Raw genomic sequence first — 17,937 nt, 5'->3', positions numbered from 1 at the left:
GGTGCCTGTTCCCAGCTACTCGGGAGGCTGAGGCAGGAGAATCGCTTGAACCCGGGAGGCGGAGGTTGCAGTGGGCCGAGATCACGCCACTGCACTCTACACTCCAGCCTGGGTGACACAGCAAGACTCTGCCTCAAAAAAAAAAAAAAAAAAAGAGAGAGAGAGAGAAAGAGAGTTTGAAACGCACTAAGCCAGAAGCTAATCTAGGGGAGATCTTCTGGTCATCACGCTTCTAAAATTGTAAGCAGGATGCTTTGCTTTTGGTTTTTAATTAACTATTTCAGAATTATTTTAGATTTACAGAAAAGTTAGAGTACATAAAGTTCCTGTCTACTCCTTACCCAGTTTCCCTAATGTTAACATCTTACATTACCATGATACACTTACAAAACTGAAGAGTCAGCCAGGCATGGTGGCTCACGCCTGTAATCCTAACACTTTGGGAGGCCTAACTGGGAGGATCATTTGAGCCGAAGAGTTCAAGACCAGCCTGAGCAACAAAGTGAGACCCCCATCTCTATTTTTTAAATAAATAAATAAATAAATAAATAAAAAGAAAAAACAAAAAAACTAAAGAGCCAATATTGGCACATTACTATTTACTAAACTCCAGACCTCATTTGGGTTTTAGTAAGGTTATTTTTCTGTTTCAGGATCCAATCTACGATGCCACATTGCATTTAGTCATCAAGCCTCCTTAGTCTCCTCTGATCTGTGACCGTTTTTCAGTCTTTTCTTGTTTTTCATGACCTTGATATGACCATGACAGTTTTGAAGTTTGGTCAGGTATTTTGTAGAATGTCCCTCGATTTGTGTTTGTCTGATGTTTTTCTCATGATTAGACTGTGGTTATAGGGTTTGGGGAAAACATCACATGATGAGATGATCTTCTCATCACATTATGTCAGAGGATACATGATATCACCCCACCTTATTACTGGTGAGGCTCACACATGGTAATATTTGCTAGTTACTCCACTATAAAGTTGTATTTTCCCACTTTGCATATTCCTTTCTTTGAAAACAAGTCACTAAATACTGCTCACACTCAAGTGGAATAGGGGATTAAACTTCAACTTCTGGAGTGGACAATCTGTAAGCCTTATTTGGAATTCTGTAAGGAAGATTTGTCTTTCCTCATTTATTGATTTATATTTGATCATTTATTTATATAGACATATAGACTCTTGTATATTTATTTTATACTTTGTTTCATAAGTATACTATGATTTTTACTGTTACTCAAATTGTTTCAGCTTTGGCCATTGGGAGTTATTTTAACTAGGTTCATGTGTTCCTTTTGTTTTTTGATTATCTCCTTTTTTCTGGAACTATAAGATGCTCTGTGCTTATCTTGTATTTTTCCTTACCCAGCCCTAAAATCAGCCATTTCTCCAAGGAGTCCTGGAATGGTATTTAGAAACCAAGATTTAGGTACTGGATGATCTCATTGCTATTGGGATATTGCTTAATTTATTATTTTATTTTATTTTTTATGGAGATGGCGTCTTGCTTAGGCTGGCCTCAAACTCCTGAGCTTAACTGATCCTTCTGCCTTGGCCTCCCAAAATGCTGGGATTACAGGCGTGAGCCACCATGCCAGGCCCAGGGTATTGTTGAATTTAGCTTCTCTTATAAGACAGAGCTAGGAAATATATTAACACCTTATTTTTTAATTCTTTGTTTACATCTCTATGATAGTCAGCCTCTAAGGTGACCCCCAATGATCCTTGCCTCCTGGTATTCATGCCCCTTGTATAATCCCCTCTCCTTGAGCATCGACTTGCTTCTAGTGAATAGAATACAGCGAGAATGAAAGGATGTCATTTCTAGGTTAGGTTACAAAAAGATTGTGGCTTTCATCCTGTTTGCTCCTTCTAGCTCTCCTTCATGTGCTCTGAGGAAAGACAATGTCATATGTGAGCTGCCCTAAGGAGAAGCCCATGTGGCAAGAAACTGAGGGAAGCCTCTGACCAACACTCAGCAAGGAACTGAGGCTCTCCTTCCATCAGCTATGAGAAACTGAGTCCTACTAACGGCCATGTGAGGTGAGCTTGGAAAAATAGCCTCTCTCACTCAACCCTTGAGATGACTGAAGCTCCAGCTGACCTCTTCATAGCAGCCTTTTGAGAGATCTGAGCCAGAGACACCCAGCTAAGCTGCACATGGATGCCTGATGCACAGAAACTATAAGCTGGTAAATTATTATTCTGTTAAGTTGACAACTTTTGCAGAAATGTATTAGGAAGTGATATACAGGACGGGCACAGTGGCTCACACCTGTAATCCCAGAACTTTGGGAGGCCAAGGTGGGAGGATTGCTTGAGCCCAGGAGTACAAGACCATCCTGGGCAACATAGAGAAATCTCATCTCTAGAAAAAAATATACATAAGGGCTGGGTGTGGTAGCTCACACCTGTAATCCCAGCACTTGGGGAGGCTGAGGCAGGTAGATCACTTGAGTTCAAGAATTCGAGACCAGCCTGATCAACATAGTGAAACCCTGTCTCTACTAAAAATACAAAAAATTAGCCAGGCGTGGTGGCAGGCGCCTGTAATCCCAGCTACTCTGGAGGCTGAGGCAGGAGAATCACTTGAACCCAGGAGGCGGAGGTTGCAGTGAGCCGAGATTGCGCCATTGCACTCCAGCCCGGGCGGCAGTGCAAGACACTGTCTCAAAAAAAAAAAAAAAAGAAAAAATATACATAAGGTAGCCAGGTGTGGTGGTGTGCATCTGTAGTCACAGCTACTCAGGAGGCTGAGGTGGGAGGATCACCTGAGCCTGGGGAGGTTGAGGCTGCCGTGAGCCCTGATCTCAACATTGCACTCCATCCTGGGTGACAGAATGAGACTCTGTCTCAAAAATTAAATTAAGTTAAATTAAATAAATAAAATTAAATACAAAGCACACATTAAATAATTAATACAATTTATGTTTCCTCCACAAGATCAGTGGCTCTCAAATTTCACATTGGAGCTGTTTAAAACTAGGTATGCCCAGGCCTCTACATCTGCAGGTCTATTCAGCAGAACTATGATTGTTCTGCATAGCTAGCTTTGGAAACAAATGTGGAAGATTATAGGGCAATCCATTTGGGGAGGTGAGAAGAAAATAGAATACTTTTCTTTTTAGTGTATTTGATCCTAGAGTTCTTGACCCAAATTAAGGGCTCAGTTTTCTTGCCAGAATCTGGAATAACTGAAATTTCATCTGCCATTTGCGGTTTTTATTGAATAGAAGAGAAAGAAACAGAGCTCTCTTACTCACTGTATGGCCTTGAAAAAGTCCCTTATCTTTTTTGGGCCTCTGAACTCTGAGTAGGAAATTAAAGGATTATAAATGCCATTATTTAGGCAAATAGATTTATTCATTGTTAGATGTATTAGGCAAAAGAAAGGTGACCAAGGCTGATTGTGAGCTTCCTTCATCATAGAGATTTAACAAAATATCAGATTCCCATTAATATTGGTAGACAATGAAGCAGTATACTGTAGTAGAAAGAATATGGGCTTCAGAGGCAGACAGACCCTTGTTGGAAATATGCCTCTGCCAATGACCAGCAATGTAGTCTTGAGCAAGACAGTCAGCATTCCAGGGTCTCAATTTCTTGGCTTTCACAGTGGCAGTAGTAGACGGCTCAAAGAGTAGCCTTGAGGCTACAATTACGTAACATTTGTCAAATGCTCAAGGGAGTGCCTGGTTTAGCTCAAGGGTCCAATAAATAATAACCATGTAGGATATATAGTCAGCTTGGGTGGTTGTGATCCAGTGGTTAGTGAAGTAGGAACAGACCGATGTCTATGTCAGCCTGTTTCTCATATAAGGCTTAATGACAGCCCCATTTGTTGAGACAGGTTGAATAATCTGCAAAGCTTACAAAGGATCTTTCCTGGAAGTTGAGACCCTTTTCCTCTAGTTCTGTTTTTTTTTTCCTCAGCTCTAATTGCCCCCTGGAGAAAATGTAACACACTGAAATAAGCTTCAGGAGGTTCTGCATTAGAATATAGGAATGGATGGTAAAAGATCATTGGGTAGAACGGTGAAGTGCCCTTGTGAAGGGTGCTTTGAGACACAGTGAGGCTAGATGTGTCTGGGAGAGGTTGGGCTACAGGAGAGCTGGTCAAGACCAGTTAGTGGGCCAACTTCATCTTACCTGAGGCAAGAGTCAGTGATGCATGCAGTGCACATTGGCTTCAAAGCTCCTTTAATTACTAATAAAAGCACATATTGGGCTGGGCGAGGTGGCTCACGCCTGTAAAATCCCAGCACTTTGGGAGGCTGAGGTGGGCAGATCACCTGAGGTCAGGAGTTTGAGACTAGCTTGGCCAATATGGTGAAACCCCATTCCTATTAAAAATATAAAAAGTAGCCGGGTGTGGTGGTGCATGCCGTAATCCCAGCTACTCGGGAGGCTGAGGCAGTAGAATCACTTTAATCCAGAATGCAGAGGTTGCAGTAAGCTGTGATCACACCACTGCACTCCAGTGCACTCCAGCCTGGGTGACAGAGCGAGACTCCATCTCAAAGAAGAAAAAAAAAGCACATATTGTTGGGAAAAGATAACATTTTAATCTGCATTTATTATCTAAATCTCAATTTGAATGAATGTTTTTACCATGGTGCCCAATGACAAATTGTTGAGCTATTTTGATTCAGTCATAGACTTTGGGGTATATTTGGTTGTTCTGAGTCTTGAAACAGTTTAATTCTTCTTAGATCAGTGCATAGTGACCAGAAAAAAAAAATCTATATCCCAATAGGTTAAAAGATCACCACTTTCCAGAGATTGTGACATTCTTTTCTATAAACCAGCTCTTGGGATTGACCCTGACCTATAGAGCTGTTTTTCTTTTTTTTTGAGACAGAGTCTCGCTCTGTCGCCCAGGCTGGAGTGTGATGGTGTGATCTCTGCTCACTGCAACCTCTGCCTCCCGGGTTCAAGTGATTCTCCTGCCTAAGCCTCCCAAGTAGCTGGGACTGCAGGCGTGCACCACCATGCCTGGCTAATTTTTGTATTTTTAGCAGAGACGGGGTTTGGCCATTGTTGGCCAGGCTTGTCTGGAACTCCTGACCTCAAGTGATCCACCCACCTCGGCCTCCCAAAGTGCTGGAATTACGGGTGTGAGCCACCATGCCTGGCCAGCTGCTTTTTAAAACAAGTCAAATATATCCATTTTTTTTCTTGTTTAACTTTTGGGTTTCCAGTTTTGTTCAAGGTTTCCCTCTGCTTCTAGGTCATATATGTAGTCTTCAAGGTTTGAGTTTTTAATACACCTGGAATTTATTTTTTTGGTAAATGATGTAATATATGGATCCAATTTTATTTTCATCTGGATGGATAGTGAGAGCTTCAATTTACAAATATTTCTCTTTCTTTAAAAATTTCTACTTTGACATTTTCAAAACTACATATTAATTTGATAGTACATGTATAGAATTTAGGAATAAATACATATAAATATGTCAGAGCTATGTACTCGAATACATATATATAAAGCTGAAAGTGTTGCCTGATCAAAAAGTTTTGAAATCCACTGTTTCTTGAGCTCTTTAGACCATGAGCTGCTTGAGGGCAGGGATTGTGATTTTCCTTACCTTGGAATCCATAGTTAAGATTGTCTATGGCACATTGTATGCATTCAAAAACCGGTTGTTAAATAATTAAATGAATGAAACTGCCAGTATCTGAATCATGTCTTAAGCAACACAGCTACTGAGAAACGACATTCCAGTGTCCTGTGGGAAGATACTTAAGAACAAGCAATGACTCACAATGGGCGGTAGTATAACTTCACTGGTGTCAAGTTTAGACATTTTTTTTTTTTTTTTGAGACGGAGTCTCGCTCTGTCGCCCAGGCTGGAGTGCAGTGGTGCGATCTCGGTTCACTGCAAGCTCCGCCTCCCGGGTTCACGCCATTCTCCTGCCTCAGCCCCCAGCTGGGACTACAGGCGCCTGCTACCACGACCGGCTAATTTTTTTTCTTTTTTGTATTTTTAGTAGAGACGGGGTTTCACCGTGTTAGCTAGGATGGTCTCTATCTCCTGACCTTGTGATCCGCCCGCCTCGGCCTCCCAAAGTGTTGGGATTACAGGCTTGAGCCACCACGCCCGGCCAAGTTTAGACATTTTAATATGGGAATACAAATTATTAAAATCTTTAAATACCTCCCTATGGTTTATAATCCATAGGTGCTTAGGAAACTGGTAATTATTTTTTTGTGAATACACCCCCTGCTTCTTAATAGCAGTCATTTATTCTGTAATGGCAGTGTGCAGGAAGAATTACTTTTCTCAATACTTTAATGGCAGAAGCATGATTATATTTAATATTTATTTATTTATTTATTTTGAGACGGAGTCTCGCTCTGTCTCCCAGACTGGAGTGCAGTGGCACGACCTCGGCTTACAACCTCTGCCTCATGGGTTCAAGCAATTCCCCTGCCTCATCCTCCGGAGTAGCTGGGACTACACGCACCCGCCACCACGCCAGGCTAATTTTTTGTATTTTTAGTAGAGACGGCTGACAGGGCGGGGTGGCTCACGCTTGTAACCCCAGAACTTTGGGAGGCCGAGGCGGGCGGATCACCTGAGGTCGGGAGATCGAGGCCAGCCTGACCAACATGGAGAAACTCCGTCTCTACTAAAAATACAAAAATTAGCCGGGCGTGGTGGTGCATGCCTGTAATTCGGGAGGCGGAGGTTGCGGTGAGCCGAGATTTCGCCATTGTACTCCAGTCTGGGCAGGAAGATAGAAACTCTGTCTCAAAAAAAAAAAAAAAGAAAAGAAAAAAAAGGTAGAGACGGGGTTTCACCATGTTGGCCAGGCTAGTCTCGAACTCCTGAACTCAGGTGATCCACCCACCTCGGCCTCCCAAAGTGCTGGGATTACAGGCGTGAGCCCCCGCACCTGCCTTCCTAATATATTAACGTTAACAAAAATAGCAAGTTTAATTTCCTGGGGTTTTTTTTAGTTGTTTTTAATAGCTATACTGAAGAAATTAACTCAACCAAATGGGTTATGTTTAACCTGGCTGTGCCCTTTGGACCTTTTTTTTTTTTTTTTTTTTTAAGACAGTCTCGCTGTGTTGCCCAGGCTGGAGTGCAGTGGCGCGATCTCGGCCAACTGCAACCTCGGCCTCCCTGGTTCAATCGATTCTCCTGCCTCAGCCTCCCGAGTAGCTGAGATTACAGGCGCCCGCAACGACGCCTGGTTAGTTTTGTTTGTTTGTTTTTAGTAGAGACAGAGTTTCACCATGTTGTCCAAGCTGGTGTCGAAATCCTGACCTCGAGTGATCCGCCCGCCTCGGCCTTCCAAAGTGCTGGAATTACACGCGTGAGCCACCGCACCCGGCCTATTTGTTTTCTACTGAGCTTATTTTGCTCCTATTTTGAGTTCATTGGAAGCAAGAGGATAACCGAGAACAAGGGAACGGAAATAAATTCAAGAAGTAGCTGCTTGGTTTTTAAATTCAAGAAGTATAGGAGATATTAGCATTGAATACAACCTGGGATATTTATTGTTATCCACACCCTTTTCCTATTAGAGGCCTCTCATATTCCTTCTGACTTTAATACATGAGCTACGTGGCCGAATCAAACTGTTATAGAGAGAATCCAGAATCTGTTTATTGGGGTTATTGACTGCAATGGATACATTATTCTCAAAGATCTGCCTGCGGGTTAAGAGTAGGTTTGTATTTAAAGAAATTAAAAAAAAAATAAAATCTATGCCTAAACAAAAACTTCAAGTGATTGCCATCCATAAAACAAGCATATAAATCCTTACTTTGATAAACTACATAGAAGATATTTTAAAATATGAATTTGAGAAGATTCTGATAATAAATTCCTTACAAGAAAAAAAAACAACTTCTTCCCCAAAATAAATTGCTACTTAAACGAAAACTGTACTTTGCGTCTTTCAACCTGCTAGGGAGACAGTGGACACCAAGAAGAAATAAACGAAAATCCAAGGAACGCCTAATGTAGTGCTAACGTCCACAGTAAAACACAAAACAAAAAAAAATTATGAATTAAGACTCACAGAAGCGAAAAAATATTAGGTATTGCCTTTATTAGAATTGCAAGAGTTGCTAAAGAAGAAATACTCAATTTGAATTACCGAATGCAGGACCGGAGAAGTCCCGCCGGCCCCCCAAGGCTGGGTATTGAGGTTGTGAAAGTGCGACAGTTTCCCAGCCGGAATCAAATTTCTTCGGTTAGGGCTTGGTGGACGGCGAGTAGTTAGGGCCAATATAGTGTTCCTGGGTCCTCATTGGATCAGTCCCTTGACTCTTAGTGCATTTCCCTAAACCACCTATGAGCGCTTCACTCTAAAGAGACCTTCACTGATTGGATACTTTATCCTCACGTTGGATTCATTATCAGCCAATAGGAGGGCATAAGCGACAGAGGTGTCAGGTCACCTGGGAAGAGTCTGCAGAGCCTTTCCCCGCCAGCGCCTTCGCTCTTTGGCTGTCTGAGTTAGTCCGGTTGTTTGCGATCGCCGCGGCCGGGGCTGCCAACTGAAGGGCTCGCTCCGCGCCGCCTGGGTCTCTACCTCATCCGTAGGTGTGGCCCTGATGGTGTGGCAGGCTCTGGACTTCTAAAGCTCTGGAGCGGTATGTGGGGTCCACGGGCGGCAGACAAAGCAGTGGAGCCGGGAAGGCCGCGGGAAGCGGCCCCTGCACCGAGGCAGCGAATCCGCCTGGGAGGGGCGCCCCGCCTGCCTCTTGTCAGATCCAGTAGTGGGTCCCAGTGAGGCGCTTTAGCACGCTCTACCCCTACGTGTCCCGTGAATCTGTTAGCTTTGCTTATTTCTTCTTTGTCCCCCCTCACATCTGACTTTTACTAACCCCAGCATTATTAATGGGTGTCATCTCATCTTTTCATCTCCCCAGGTTATTCTTTGGTAACTTTCTGTTAGTTTTGTGCACCTGCGTGTCTCCTAAGAGCGGAAAGACATAGTTGTGTTAGGCTTAATTCAAGAGAGACCAGTGTTCCCATTTTTATATTTAAGACTGTGTTTTGGGAGGGCGGGGGTATGTATTCGTGCAGTTAGCAACTCCTTTCGTGATACTTAGTGCACTGAAATGTCAGGGCAGTGCAGAAGGTACCTCCAACACCTGGCGGGACAGATGTCCCTACCTGAGCCAGTAGTAGTCTGTTTTGGTAATTGCTGGTGTTTGATTTTACCATTTCGCGTTCCTACTTTAATCTGATAACCGCTGAGGATTGTTATGTGACATAACTGAGGCTCTAATAACTTAACTTCTCAAAGTTACAGTTAACTCTTCGAGTAAGGGGAAAGTCAGATTTAATCTCAATGCTTATGTTATTTTTATCAAAGGCCACCTAGCTGAATAAGGATTTAGGTTAAACGTATTCCCTCTGCAGCTCTTGGCATGTGAGAATTAAATCTTTGAATTGAATGGTGAATCTTGACTGTACGAGAAGGAAAAATCTTGCAGGCATCTGCCTAATTACAGGTGTCTCACATGTATCTTCTAACTGCTTGCTTCTCAGAGTGTGAAAAGTAGCATAGGCCTCACCTGGAAGCTTGTTGGAAATGCGGAATCTCAGACTCTTCCCACCTACTGAATCAGTATTTGCTTTTTAACAGGAACCTTTAAGTGACCAGAGTGCGCATTAAAGGATGAGAAGTATTCTTTGTCATAGAATGATTTGTTTGTCCAAATTGAACTAAACAAGAGAAAGTAAAGGTATAAAAAGTTTTTTCACATTTTCATCATTTGTTAGTGAGGCTATGGTCTTTATTTATTTATTTATTTATTTTGAGACGGAGTATCGCTCTGTCGCTCAGGCTGGAGTTCAGTGGCGCGATCTTGGCTCACTGCAACCTCCGCCTCCCGGGTTCAAGCGATTCTCCTGCCTCAACCTCTGGAGTAGCAGAGGCCTTGGCCTCCCGAAGTGCTGGGATTACAGGCGTGAGCCACTGTGCCCGGCGTCTTGTAGAGTTTTATTTTATTATCATTATTATTATTATTATTATTTTGAGACGGTATCTCGCTCTGTTGCCCAGGCTGGAGTGCAGTGGCACAATCTCGGCTCACTGCAGGTTCCGCCTCCCGGTTTCACGCCATTCTCCTGACCCAGTCTCCCGAGTAGCTGGGACTACAGGCGCCCGCCACCACGCCTGGCTAATTTTTTGTATTTTTAGTAGAGACGGGGTTTTACTGTGTGAGCCAGGATGGTCTCAATCACCTGACCTCGTGATCCGCCCGCCTTGGCCTCCCAAATTTTATTATTATTTTGAGTTGAGCTGTCACTCTGTCGAGCTGTCAGGCTCAGGTGATCCTCCCACCTCAGCTTTTGTATTTTTAGTAGAGATGGGGTTTTGCCATGTTGCCCAGGCTGGTCTTGAACTTCTAGGCTCAAGAGATCCACCCCCCTGGGCCTCCCAAAGTACTCGGATTACCGGCTTGAGCCATGGCACCTGGCCAGCTTACAGAGTTTTAGAGCTTAGCATTTTGTTCATATGTTCATTGCCATGTTTAAAAGAGATGCATTTATACAGCAGCATAAAGTTTTAGTGGCTCTGCCACTGCCATCCAGCCTGGGCAACAGAGCGAGACCCTATCTCAAAAATAAAATAAAAATTATTTTGCACTTTGCCAAATTGGGCATATAGTGGGTAGGATAGACTGAATCCTGAAATATTCATTTAAAATCATTTTTTCCAACCTATGAAGATAGACTTTTTTTTTTTTTTTTTTAAGAGACAGGGTCTTGCTATGTTGTCCATGCTGTAGTAAAGTGGCTGTTCACAGGCAAGATCATAGCACACTGTAGACTTGAACTCTGGCCTCAAGCAGTCTCCTGCCTCAGCCTCCCGAGTTACTGCACCCAGCAAAGGCAGACATTTTTATCAAACAGCTTGAGTGTGTGAAGTTGATGAAATTAACACAGAAACATAATATGTATCTAATACATGATTGGGGTTAGAGTTGTAACTTTCGTTTATCTGTTTTCAGTTTCCTAACTGTTCTGTTGCTATCTCATAAAATCTGCTTTGTGAACGCTGCAGTCCACAGAAATATTGATCATTTAACAGAATTCAAGCAATGGCCGGGCGTGGTGGCTCATGCCTGTAATCCCAGCACTTCGGGAGGCCGAGGAGGGCGGATCACCTGAGGTCAGGAGTTCAAGACCAGCCTGGCCAACACGGTGAAACCCCGTCTCTACTAAAAATCAAAAATTAGCTGGGCATAGTGGCAGGCATCTGTAGTCCCAGCTACTTGGGAGGTTGAGGCAGGAGAATTGCTTGAACCTGAGAGGCAGAGGTTGTGATAAGCCGAAATTGCGCCACGCCACTCCAGCCTGGGTGACAGAGTGAGACCCTGTTCCCCCCAGAAAATTCAAGCAATGTGATAGTTAGAAATGGATGTCAGAGTAACTTGATATCATCAAGAATATCAAAGTAAGAAAAATGAGTCTTAACTGTGAGGGGTTCTCTCCTGAAGTTTTACATAAAACCCTTCTAATTTGAGGGACAAATCACAGCTTCTGTCAGCTTTTCTTGCCTTCCTTTAAATGCCATGGGAAATGGAGTGACCACAGTTTCTGCCTCTGTTATACAGTAAACCCATGACATTGTCTGATTCAACCAAGCATGAATCGAAAATATTGTACAATATTCTCAGGATTTGAAACCTGTGGATACAGAGCACCAACTGCATTAGCTAAGGTCTTTGATGGATCCTGTGCAGATGCTGATTTGAGCCCAATCCTTATCAGTGCTCTTTGAAGATTGGAAGGTTTTTTGTTTGTGTTTTTTTTTTTTTAGACGGAGTCTGGCACTGTTGCCCAGGCTGGAGTGCAATGGCACTATCTCGGCTCACTGCAACCTCCGCCTCCCGGGTTCAAGCGATTCTCCTGCCTCAGCTTCCCGAGTAGCTGAGATTACAGGCACCTACCACCATGCCCAGCTAATTTTTGTATTTTTAGTAGAGACGGAGTTTCACCATGCTAGCCAGGCTGGTCGCAAACTCCTGACCTCAGGCGATCTGCCCGCCTTGGCCTCCCAAAGTGTTGGGATTACAGGTGTGAGCCACTGCGCCCGGCCGAAGATTGGAAGTTTTAGTTGTTTTGATTATTGTTCATCCCAAAGCAACAGGAAAGCTATGTAACTTTTTTTCAGTGTAGTTCCTACTGAATAGTTATCTAATGGCTCCTTGAATGAGAATGGAACTCGCAAGTTTCAAGGCCAGCGTTGTATGCAAAAGGCCAACACCCAGAGTGTTTGGTTCTTTTTTCCCTGATTTATTTTAAAACATTTTATTGTAAATTGGTAATTTATAGTTGTATATATTTATGGGGTACAAAATGATGTTATGATTCATGAATATAAAATGGAGCAATTAAATCAAGCTAGTTAACATATCTATCACCTTATACTTATTTTTTGTGGTGAGACCACTTGAAATTTACTCACAGCGATTTTGTTCTGTTTTGCTTTTGAGACAGAGTCTAGCTGTGTCACCCAGGCTGGAGTGCAGTGGCACGATCTCGGCTCACTGCAACCTCCACCTCCTGAGTTCAAGCAATTCTCTGGCCTCAGCCTCCCAAGTCGCTGGGATTCCAGGTTTGTGCCACCATGCCTGGCTAATTTTTGTATTTTTAGTAGAGGTGACGTTTCACCATATTGGTCAGGCTGGTCTCAAACTCCTGACTTCGGGTGATCCACCCTCCTTGCCCTCCCAAAGTGCTGGGATTACAGGCATAAGTCACCACGCCTGGCAACTCATAGCCATTTTAAGACCCAGAATACACTGTTTTGTTTTGATTTTTTTCTTTTTGAGACAGAGTCTTGCTTGGTTGCCCAGGCTGGAGTGCAGTGGTACAATCTTGGCTCACTGTAACCTCCATCTCCCAAGTTCAAGCGATTCTCCTGCCTCAGCCTCCCGACTAGCTGGGATTACAGGCGCCTGCCACCACGCCCAGCTAATTTTTGTGCTTTTAGTAGAGACGGGGTTTCACCATGATGGTCAGGCTGGTCTCGAACTCCTTACCTCATGATCCGCCTGCCTCGGCCTCCCAAAGTGCTGGGATTATAGGTGTGAGCCACTGCACCCATCTGGAATACACTATTATTAACTATATTCACCATCTTGTGCAATAGATGTCAAAAAAACCCTCACTTATTCCTACTATGACTTTGTATCCTTTGGTCCTCATCTCCTCATTTTGCCTATCCCCCAGCCTTTTACCACCATTCTGTTCTCTGCTGCTGCGTTCTATTGTTTTAGATTCAACAGTTAAGCAACAACATGCAGCATTTCTCTTTCTGTGCCTAGTTTACTTCATTTAGCACAGTGTTCTCCAGTTCTGTCCATGTTGTCACAAGTGACAGAATTTCCTTCTTTTTTAAGGGTGAATAGTATTCCATTGTGTCATTGTGTATGTATATCACATTTTCTTTCTTTTTTTTTGAGATGGAGTCTCGCCCTGTCATCCAGGCTGTAGTGCAATGGCACAATCTCGGCTCACTGCAACCTCTGCTTCCCAGGTTCAATCAGTTCTCCCTGCCTCAGCCTCCTGAGTAGCTGAGATTACAGGCACCCACCACCAAGCCCAGCTAATTTTTGTATTTTTAGTAGAGACGGGGTTTCACCATGTTGACCAGGCTGGTCTCGAACTCCTGACCTCAGGTGATCCACCCCCCGCTTGGCCTCCCAAAGTGCTGGGATTACAGGCATGAGCCACTGCACCCGGCCAATATGCTGATTTTTTTTGTTTGCTTGTTTTGAGACAGAGTTTTGCTCGTGCAGTGGCTCAATCTCAGCTCCGCCTTCTGGGTTTAATCAATTCTCCTGCCTCAGCCTCCTGAGTAGCTAGGATTACAGGTGTGTGCCACCATGCCTGGCTAATTTTGTATTTTTAGTAGAGACGGGGTTTCACCATGTTGGCCAGGCTGATCTCGAACTCCTGACTTCAGGAGATCTGCCTGCCTTGGCCTCCCAAAGTGCTGGGATTACAGGCATGAGCCACCATGCCCGGCCAAAATACTGAGTTTGAAACGAAAGTATGAGGCCGGACACGATGGCTCATGCCTGTAATCCCAGCATTTTGGGAGGCCGAGGCGGGCAGAGCATTTAAGGTCAGGAGTTTAAGACCAGCCTGATCAACATGGTGAAACCTAGTCTCTACTAAAAATACAAAAAAAAAAAAAAAAAAAAAAACCGGGCGTGGCTAGGAGGCTGAGGCAGGAGAATTGCTTGAACCGGGAGGCGGAGGTTGTAGTGAGCTGAGGTTGTGCCACTGCACTCCAGCCTGGGTGACAGAATGCGACTCTGTCTTGGAAAAAACAAACAAAACAAACAAGGAAAATGAAGTATGCAAAGTGGAAAGACTGCTGATGAGTTTAGGAAATAGTAAATAATATTTTAGGCCAGTTCTATGCTAACTAGATTTTGTGATGTGGGGCAAATTATTGAACTTCTCTATGACTATCTCCTCATCTGGCAAATGAATTATGTCAAATTCTACTTCATTCTTCCTATTTTTGCTTTTCTGTTAGGCAGTAGAATATGGCATAATCAGGTGGACGATGTATTTCGATTCAGTCTAGATTCACTATGATCTTTCACACTCTACTGGCCTGAGCTACAGGCTAAATACCTTTCTTGTCTTCTTGATTTACAGACTTCTGCCTCCTTTTTCCAAGGGCATTTTATTCTTTGTAGACAGAGTATGCTAGGTTTTTGTTCATTGATGAATAAGAAGGCTGTAAACTAGCCACTTTTCCCTCAGGCACTTGTTTTAGGGCTAGAAATAGTCTAGAGGATAAAAAGCACTGGCAATATTAACAGTTTTAGAAGTATAGCAAAGCTTACTAGCTTGAACTGTAAAGATCTTTATTGTGATTTTATTGTTAAAATATGTATGCTAAAACATAATTTATTGGAATATTGAGGATAACGTATGTTCTTTAAACATTGTGCACATAAATTTTTTCAGTCGTCTTATGTTCATTTTACTTTTCTCAAACTGTAGAGTTGCCGATTTCTAAGTTTTTATGTGATTTAGTTTTAGTTACCTGATTCTTTCTAAAGGTGTAATCCTGGTTATTTCACAAGTGCCATAATATACCTCAGCAGCCTAGAACTAATTCTGCAAACCTTTTCTACAGAATTTAAGATTGTATTCATGTGCATGGCATAGAAGATGAATTCTTCCACTTCCACCATGAGTGAAGAGCCTGATGCTCTATCGGTAGTTAACCAGTTACGGGATCTAGCAGCAGATCCATTAAACAGAAGAGCCATCGTCCAGGATCAGGGATGTCTGCCTGGCCTTATTTTATTTATGGACCATCCCAACCCTCCAGTCGTCCACTCTGCTTTGCTTGTAAGTTGCCTTTAGTAATTTCAATCTCTGTTTTATTTTTGCAATTAAGGTGAGAATTTGGAAAAAGTGCTAGATGACAAGGTAAAAAAACAGAAAGAGAGCAATCAGTAGTTTGTATTTATGTATGTACAAACATATATATGTGTGGTCTGTGGTCTGTTTACACCAGTGGTAACATGCTACATTGTTTTTATTCTTTTTTTTGAGTCATCTAGGCCTGGAGTACACTGTGGCAGGATCTTAGTTCACTGCAATCTCCACCTCCTGGGCTTAAACCATCCTCCCCCACCTCAGCCTCCCAAGTAGCTGGCATGATAGGCACACACCACCATGCCAGCCAGATTTTTGATATTTTGTAGAGATAGGGTTTCGCCGTGTTGGCCAGGCTGGTCTTAAACTCCTGAGCTCAAGTGATCCTTCCACTTCGGCCTCCCAAAGTGTTGGAATTACAGCTGTGAGTCACCATGGCCAGTCTTGTTTTTATTCTTTAATACAAATTGTAGCATACTCCATGCATGGAATGTCCTACCACTTCCTTTTCATTTAACAGTCTTGAGGATTGGATCATATCATACACATAGACACTCAAAGAGACACTCAAAGAGGCACTTATTTTGTTTTTATTTTATAACAGCTTTTTAAGATGTAAGCACACAGCATCATATAATTCAGTCATTTAAAGTATACATTTAAGTGATTTTAGTATATTCACAGAGTTGTGTCACCATCACTGCAACTTTTTATTTTTATTTATTATAACTAAATTTTTTTTTTTTTAGTAGAGATAGGATGTAGCTATGTTAACTAGGCTGGTCTCAAACTCCTGGCCTCAAGTGATTCTTCTACCTCGACCTCTCAAAGTGCTTAGATTACAGATGTGAGCCACTGTGCCCGGCCCACCACAACTTTTTATCTATTGCTTCCCAGACCCCAACACTCCCTACCTAAGCAACTACTAATCTACTTTTTGTATGTCTATATTTGCCTATTCCAGCAAAAATGCCTATATATTTTGCATATAAATACGGCCAGATGTGGTGGCTCACTCCTGTAATCCTAGCACTTTGGGAGGCCGAGGTGGGTGGATCACCTGAGGTCAGGAGTTTGACACCAGCTTGGCCAATGCAGTGAAACCCTGTCTCTACTAAAAATACAAAAAAATTAGCCGGGCGTGGTGGTGGGTGCCTGAAATCCCAGCTACTCAGGAGGCTGAGGCAGGAGAATCCCTTGAACCCAGGAGTCAGAGGTTGCAGTGAGCCAAGATTGTGCCATTGCACTCGAGCCTGGGCAACAAGAGCGAAACTCCGTCTCAAAAAAAAAAAAAAAAAAAGTTGTTAAAAAAATTAATGTTACGGAAATTTTATCTATTGCCCTTTACTTAAGGACTCATGATGAATTCCCCATTTAGTCTAATTTCACAAGTTTGTACAGAAGGCATATAGGCTTTTCCTTTTGGAAAAAAATTTCTATTTTGCCTTTACAGAATGAAGTTTAGCAGTCAAAAAAGACATTGGTATAAGAGAACAGTAGTAACAAATGGGAAAAATGGCACAGCCCCCGGTCTGGGTTCAATTTCAATAAGAAATGCAAGAAGGATGAGAATAAAGAGGGGGTTGGTCTATAGATAGGGACTTGGGGCTAAAGGAAGTAAGTCCTTTTTCTTTTTTTTTAAATAGACTAGAACATGTCTAAGTTCAGAGGGCAAGGGCTACTAGAATGAGAGAGGTTTGAGGGGAAGGCTCTCATAATTGCAGAAAATAGGAAAGATTTGCTAACTGAGGAGAATGATAAAGTTGTTCAGCAGTGTCGAGGGCTGATTCAGTTTGGTAATACTGAATCGATATGATTCAGGCCTGCTGTAGGCTCAGAGAGCCAAGTACTTGGATTTGTCCAGAGTTGTTACTTGGCCAGGTTAAGTTGGGCAGAATGATTGTGCAAGGGAGTTTAGGATCTTGGCAGGATTGGTTGAAATGATATACAGTAGATACTAGGCTGAATAGGAAGGGAAATATAAAGTCATGGAGGGACAGAGCTAAGGAGAGGGATCAGTGAGTGAAAGTTCCCAAGAGGCTGAAGAAAAGATTTTTTTGTTGTTTTTGAGACAGAGTTTTGCTCTTGCCACCCAGGCTGGAGAGCAATAGCATGATCTTGGCTCACTGCAACCTCCGCCTCCTGGGTTCAAGCGATTCTCCTGCCTCAGCCTTCTGAGTAGCTAGAATTACAGGCCCGCACCATCACACGTGGCTAATTTTTGTATTTTTAGTAGATACGGTTTTTCACCATGTTGGCCAGGCTAGTCCTCGAACTCATGACCTCAGGTGATCTGCCTGTCTTGGCCTCTCAAAGTGCTGAAATTATAGGCGTGAGCCACCACGCCTGGCCATCAGGTATGTTGTTTTTATGATTTCCTTTTTTCATCACTGTTAGCTTATTAGTATACGCTTTTGTTTTTATTTTAATTTATTTAGTGGTTGCTGTAGGTTTTACGATATGCGTCTTTAACTTCTTACAGCCTACCTTTAAATGAATCATACCCTTGACATGTAGTGTAAGAATCACACAAGAGT

The 17,937-nt window shown here is 42.8% G+C and overlaps 1 protein-coding gene across 3 annotated transcripts in view; it reads left to right on the top strand.

Moving 5' to 3' along the window:
• The first annotated feature begins 8,413 nt into the window (after positions 1-8,413).
• ARMC1 (armadillo repeat containing 1) overlaps positions 8,414-17,937 on the top strand; it is a 29,899-nt gene continuing 20,375 nt past the window's right edge. The window contains exons 1-3 of one of the 3 annotated variants that reach the window (XM_054560855.2): positions 8,414-8,622; positions 9,624-9,723; positions 15,153-15,370. In XM_054560855.2, coding sequence (XP_054416830.1) covers positions 15,188-15,370 — 183 coding nt within the window. In that variant the 5' untranslated portion in view covers positions 8,414-8,622; positions 9,624-9,723; positions 15,153-15,187. 3 annotated transcript variants of the gene reach the window in all.

Source organism: Pongo abelii, chromosome 7, assembly GCF_028885655.2.
Source record: "Pongo abelii isolate AG06213 chromosome 7, NHGRI_mPonAbe1-v2.0_pri, whole genome shotgun sequence".
Lineage (NCBI taxonomy): Eukaryota > Metazoa > Chordata > Mammalia > Primates > Hominidae > Pongo > Pongo abelii.
This window is presented reverse-complemented; position numbering and strand designations above follow the sequence as displayed.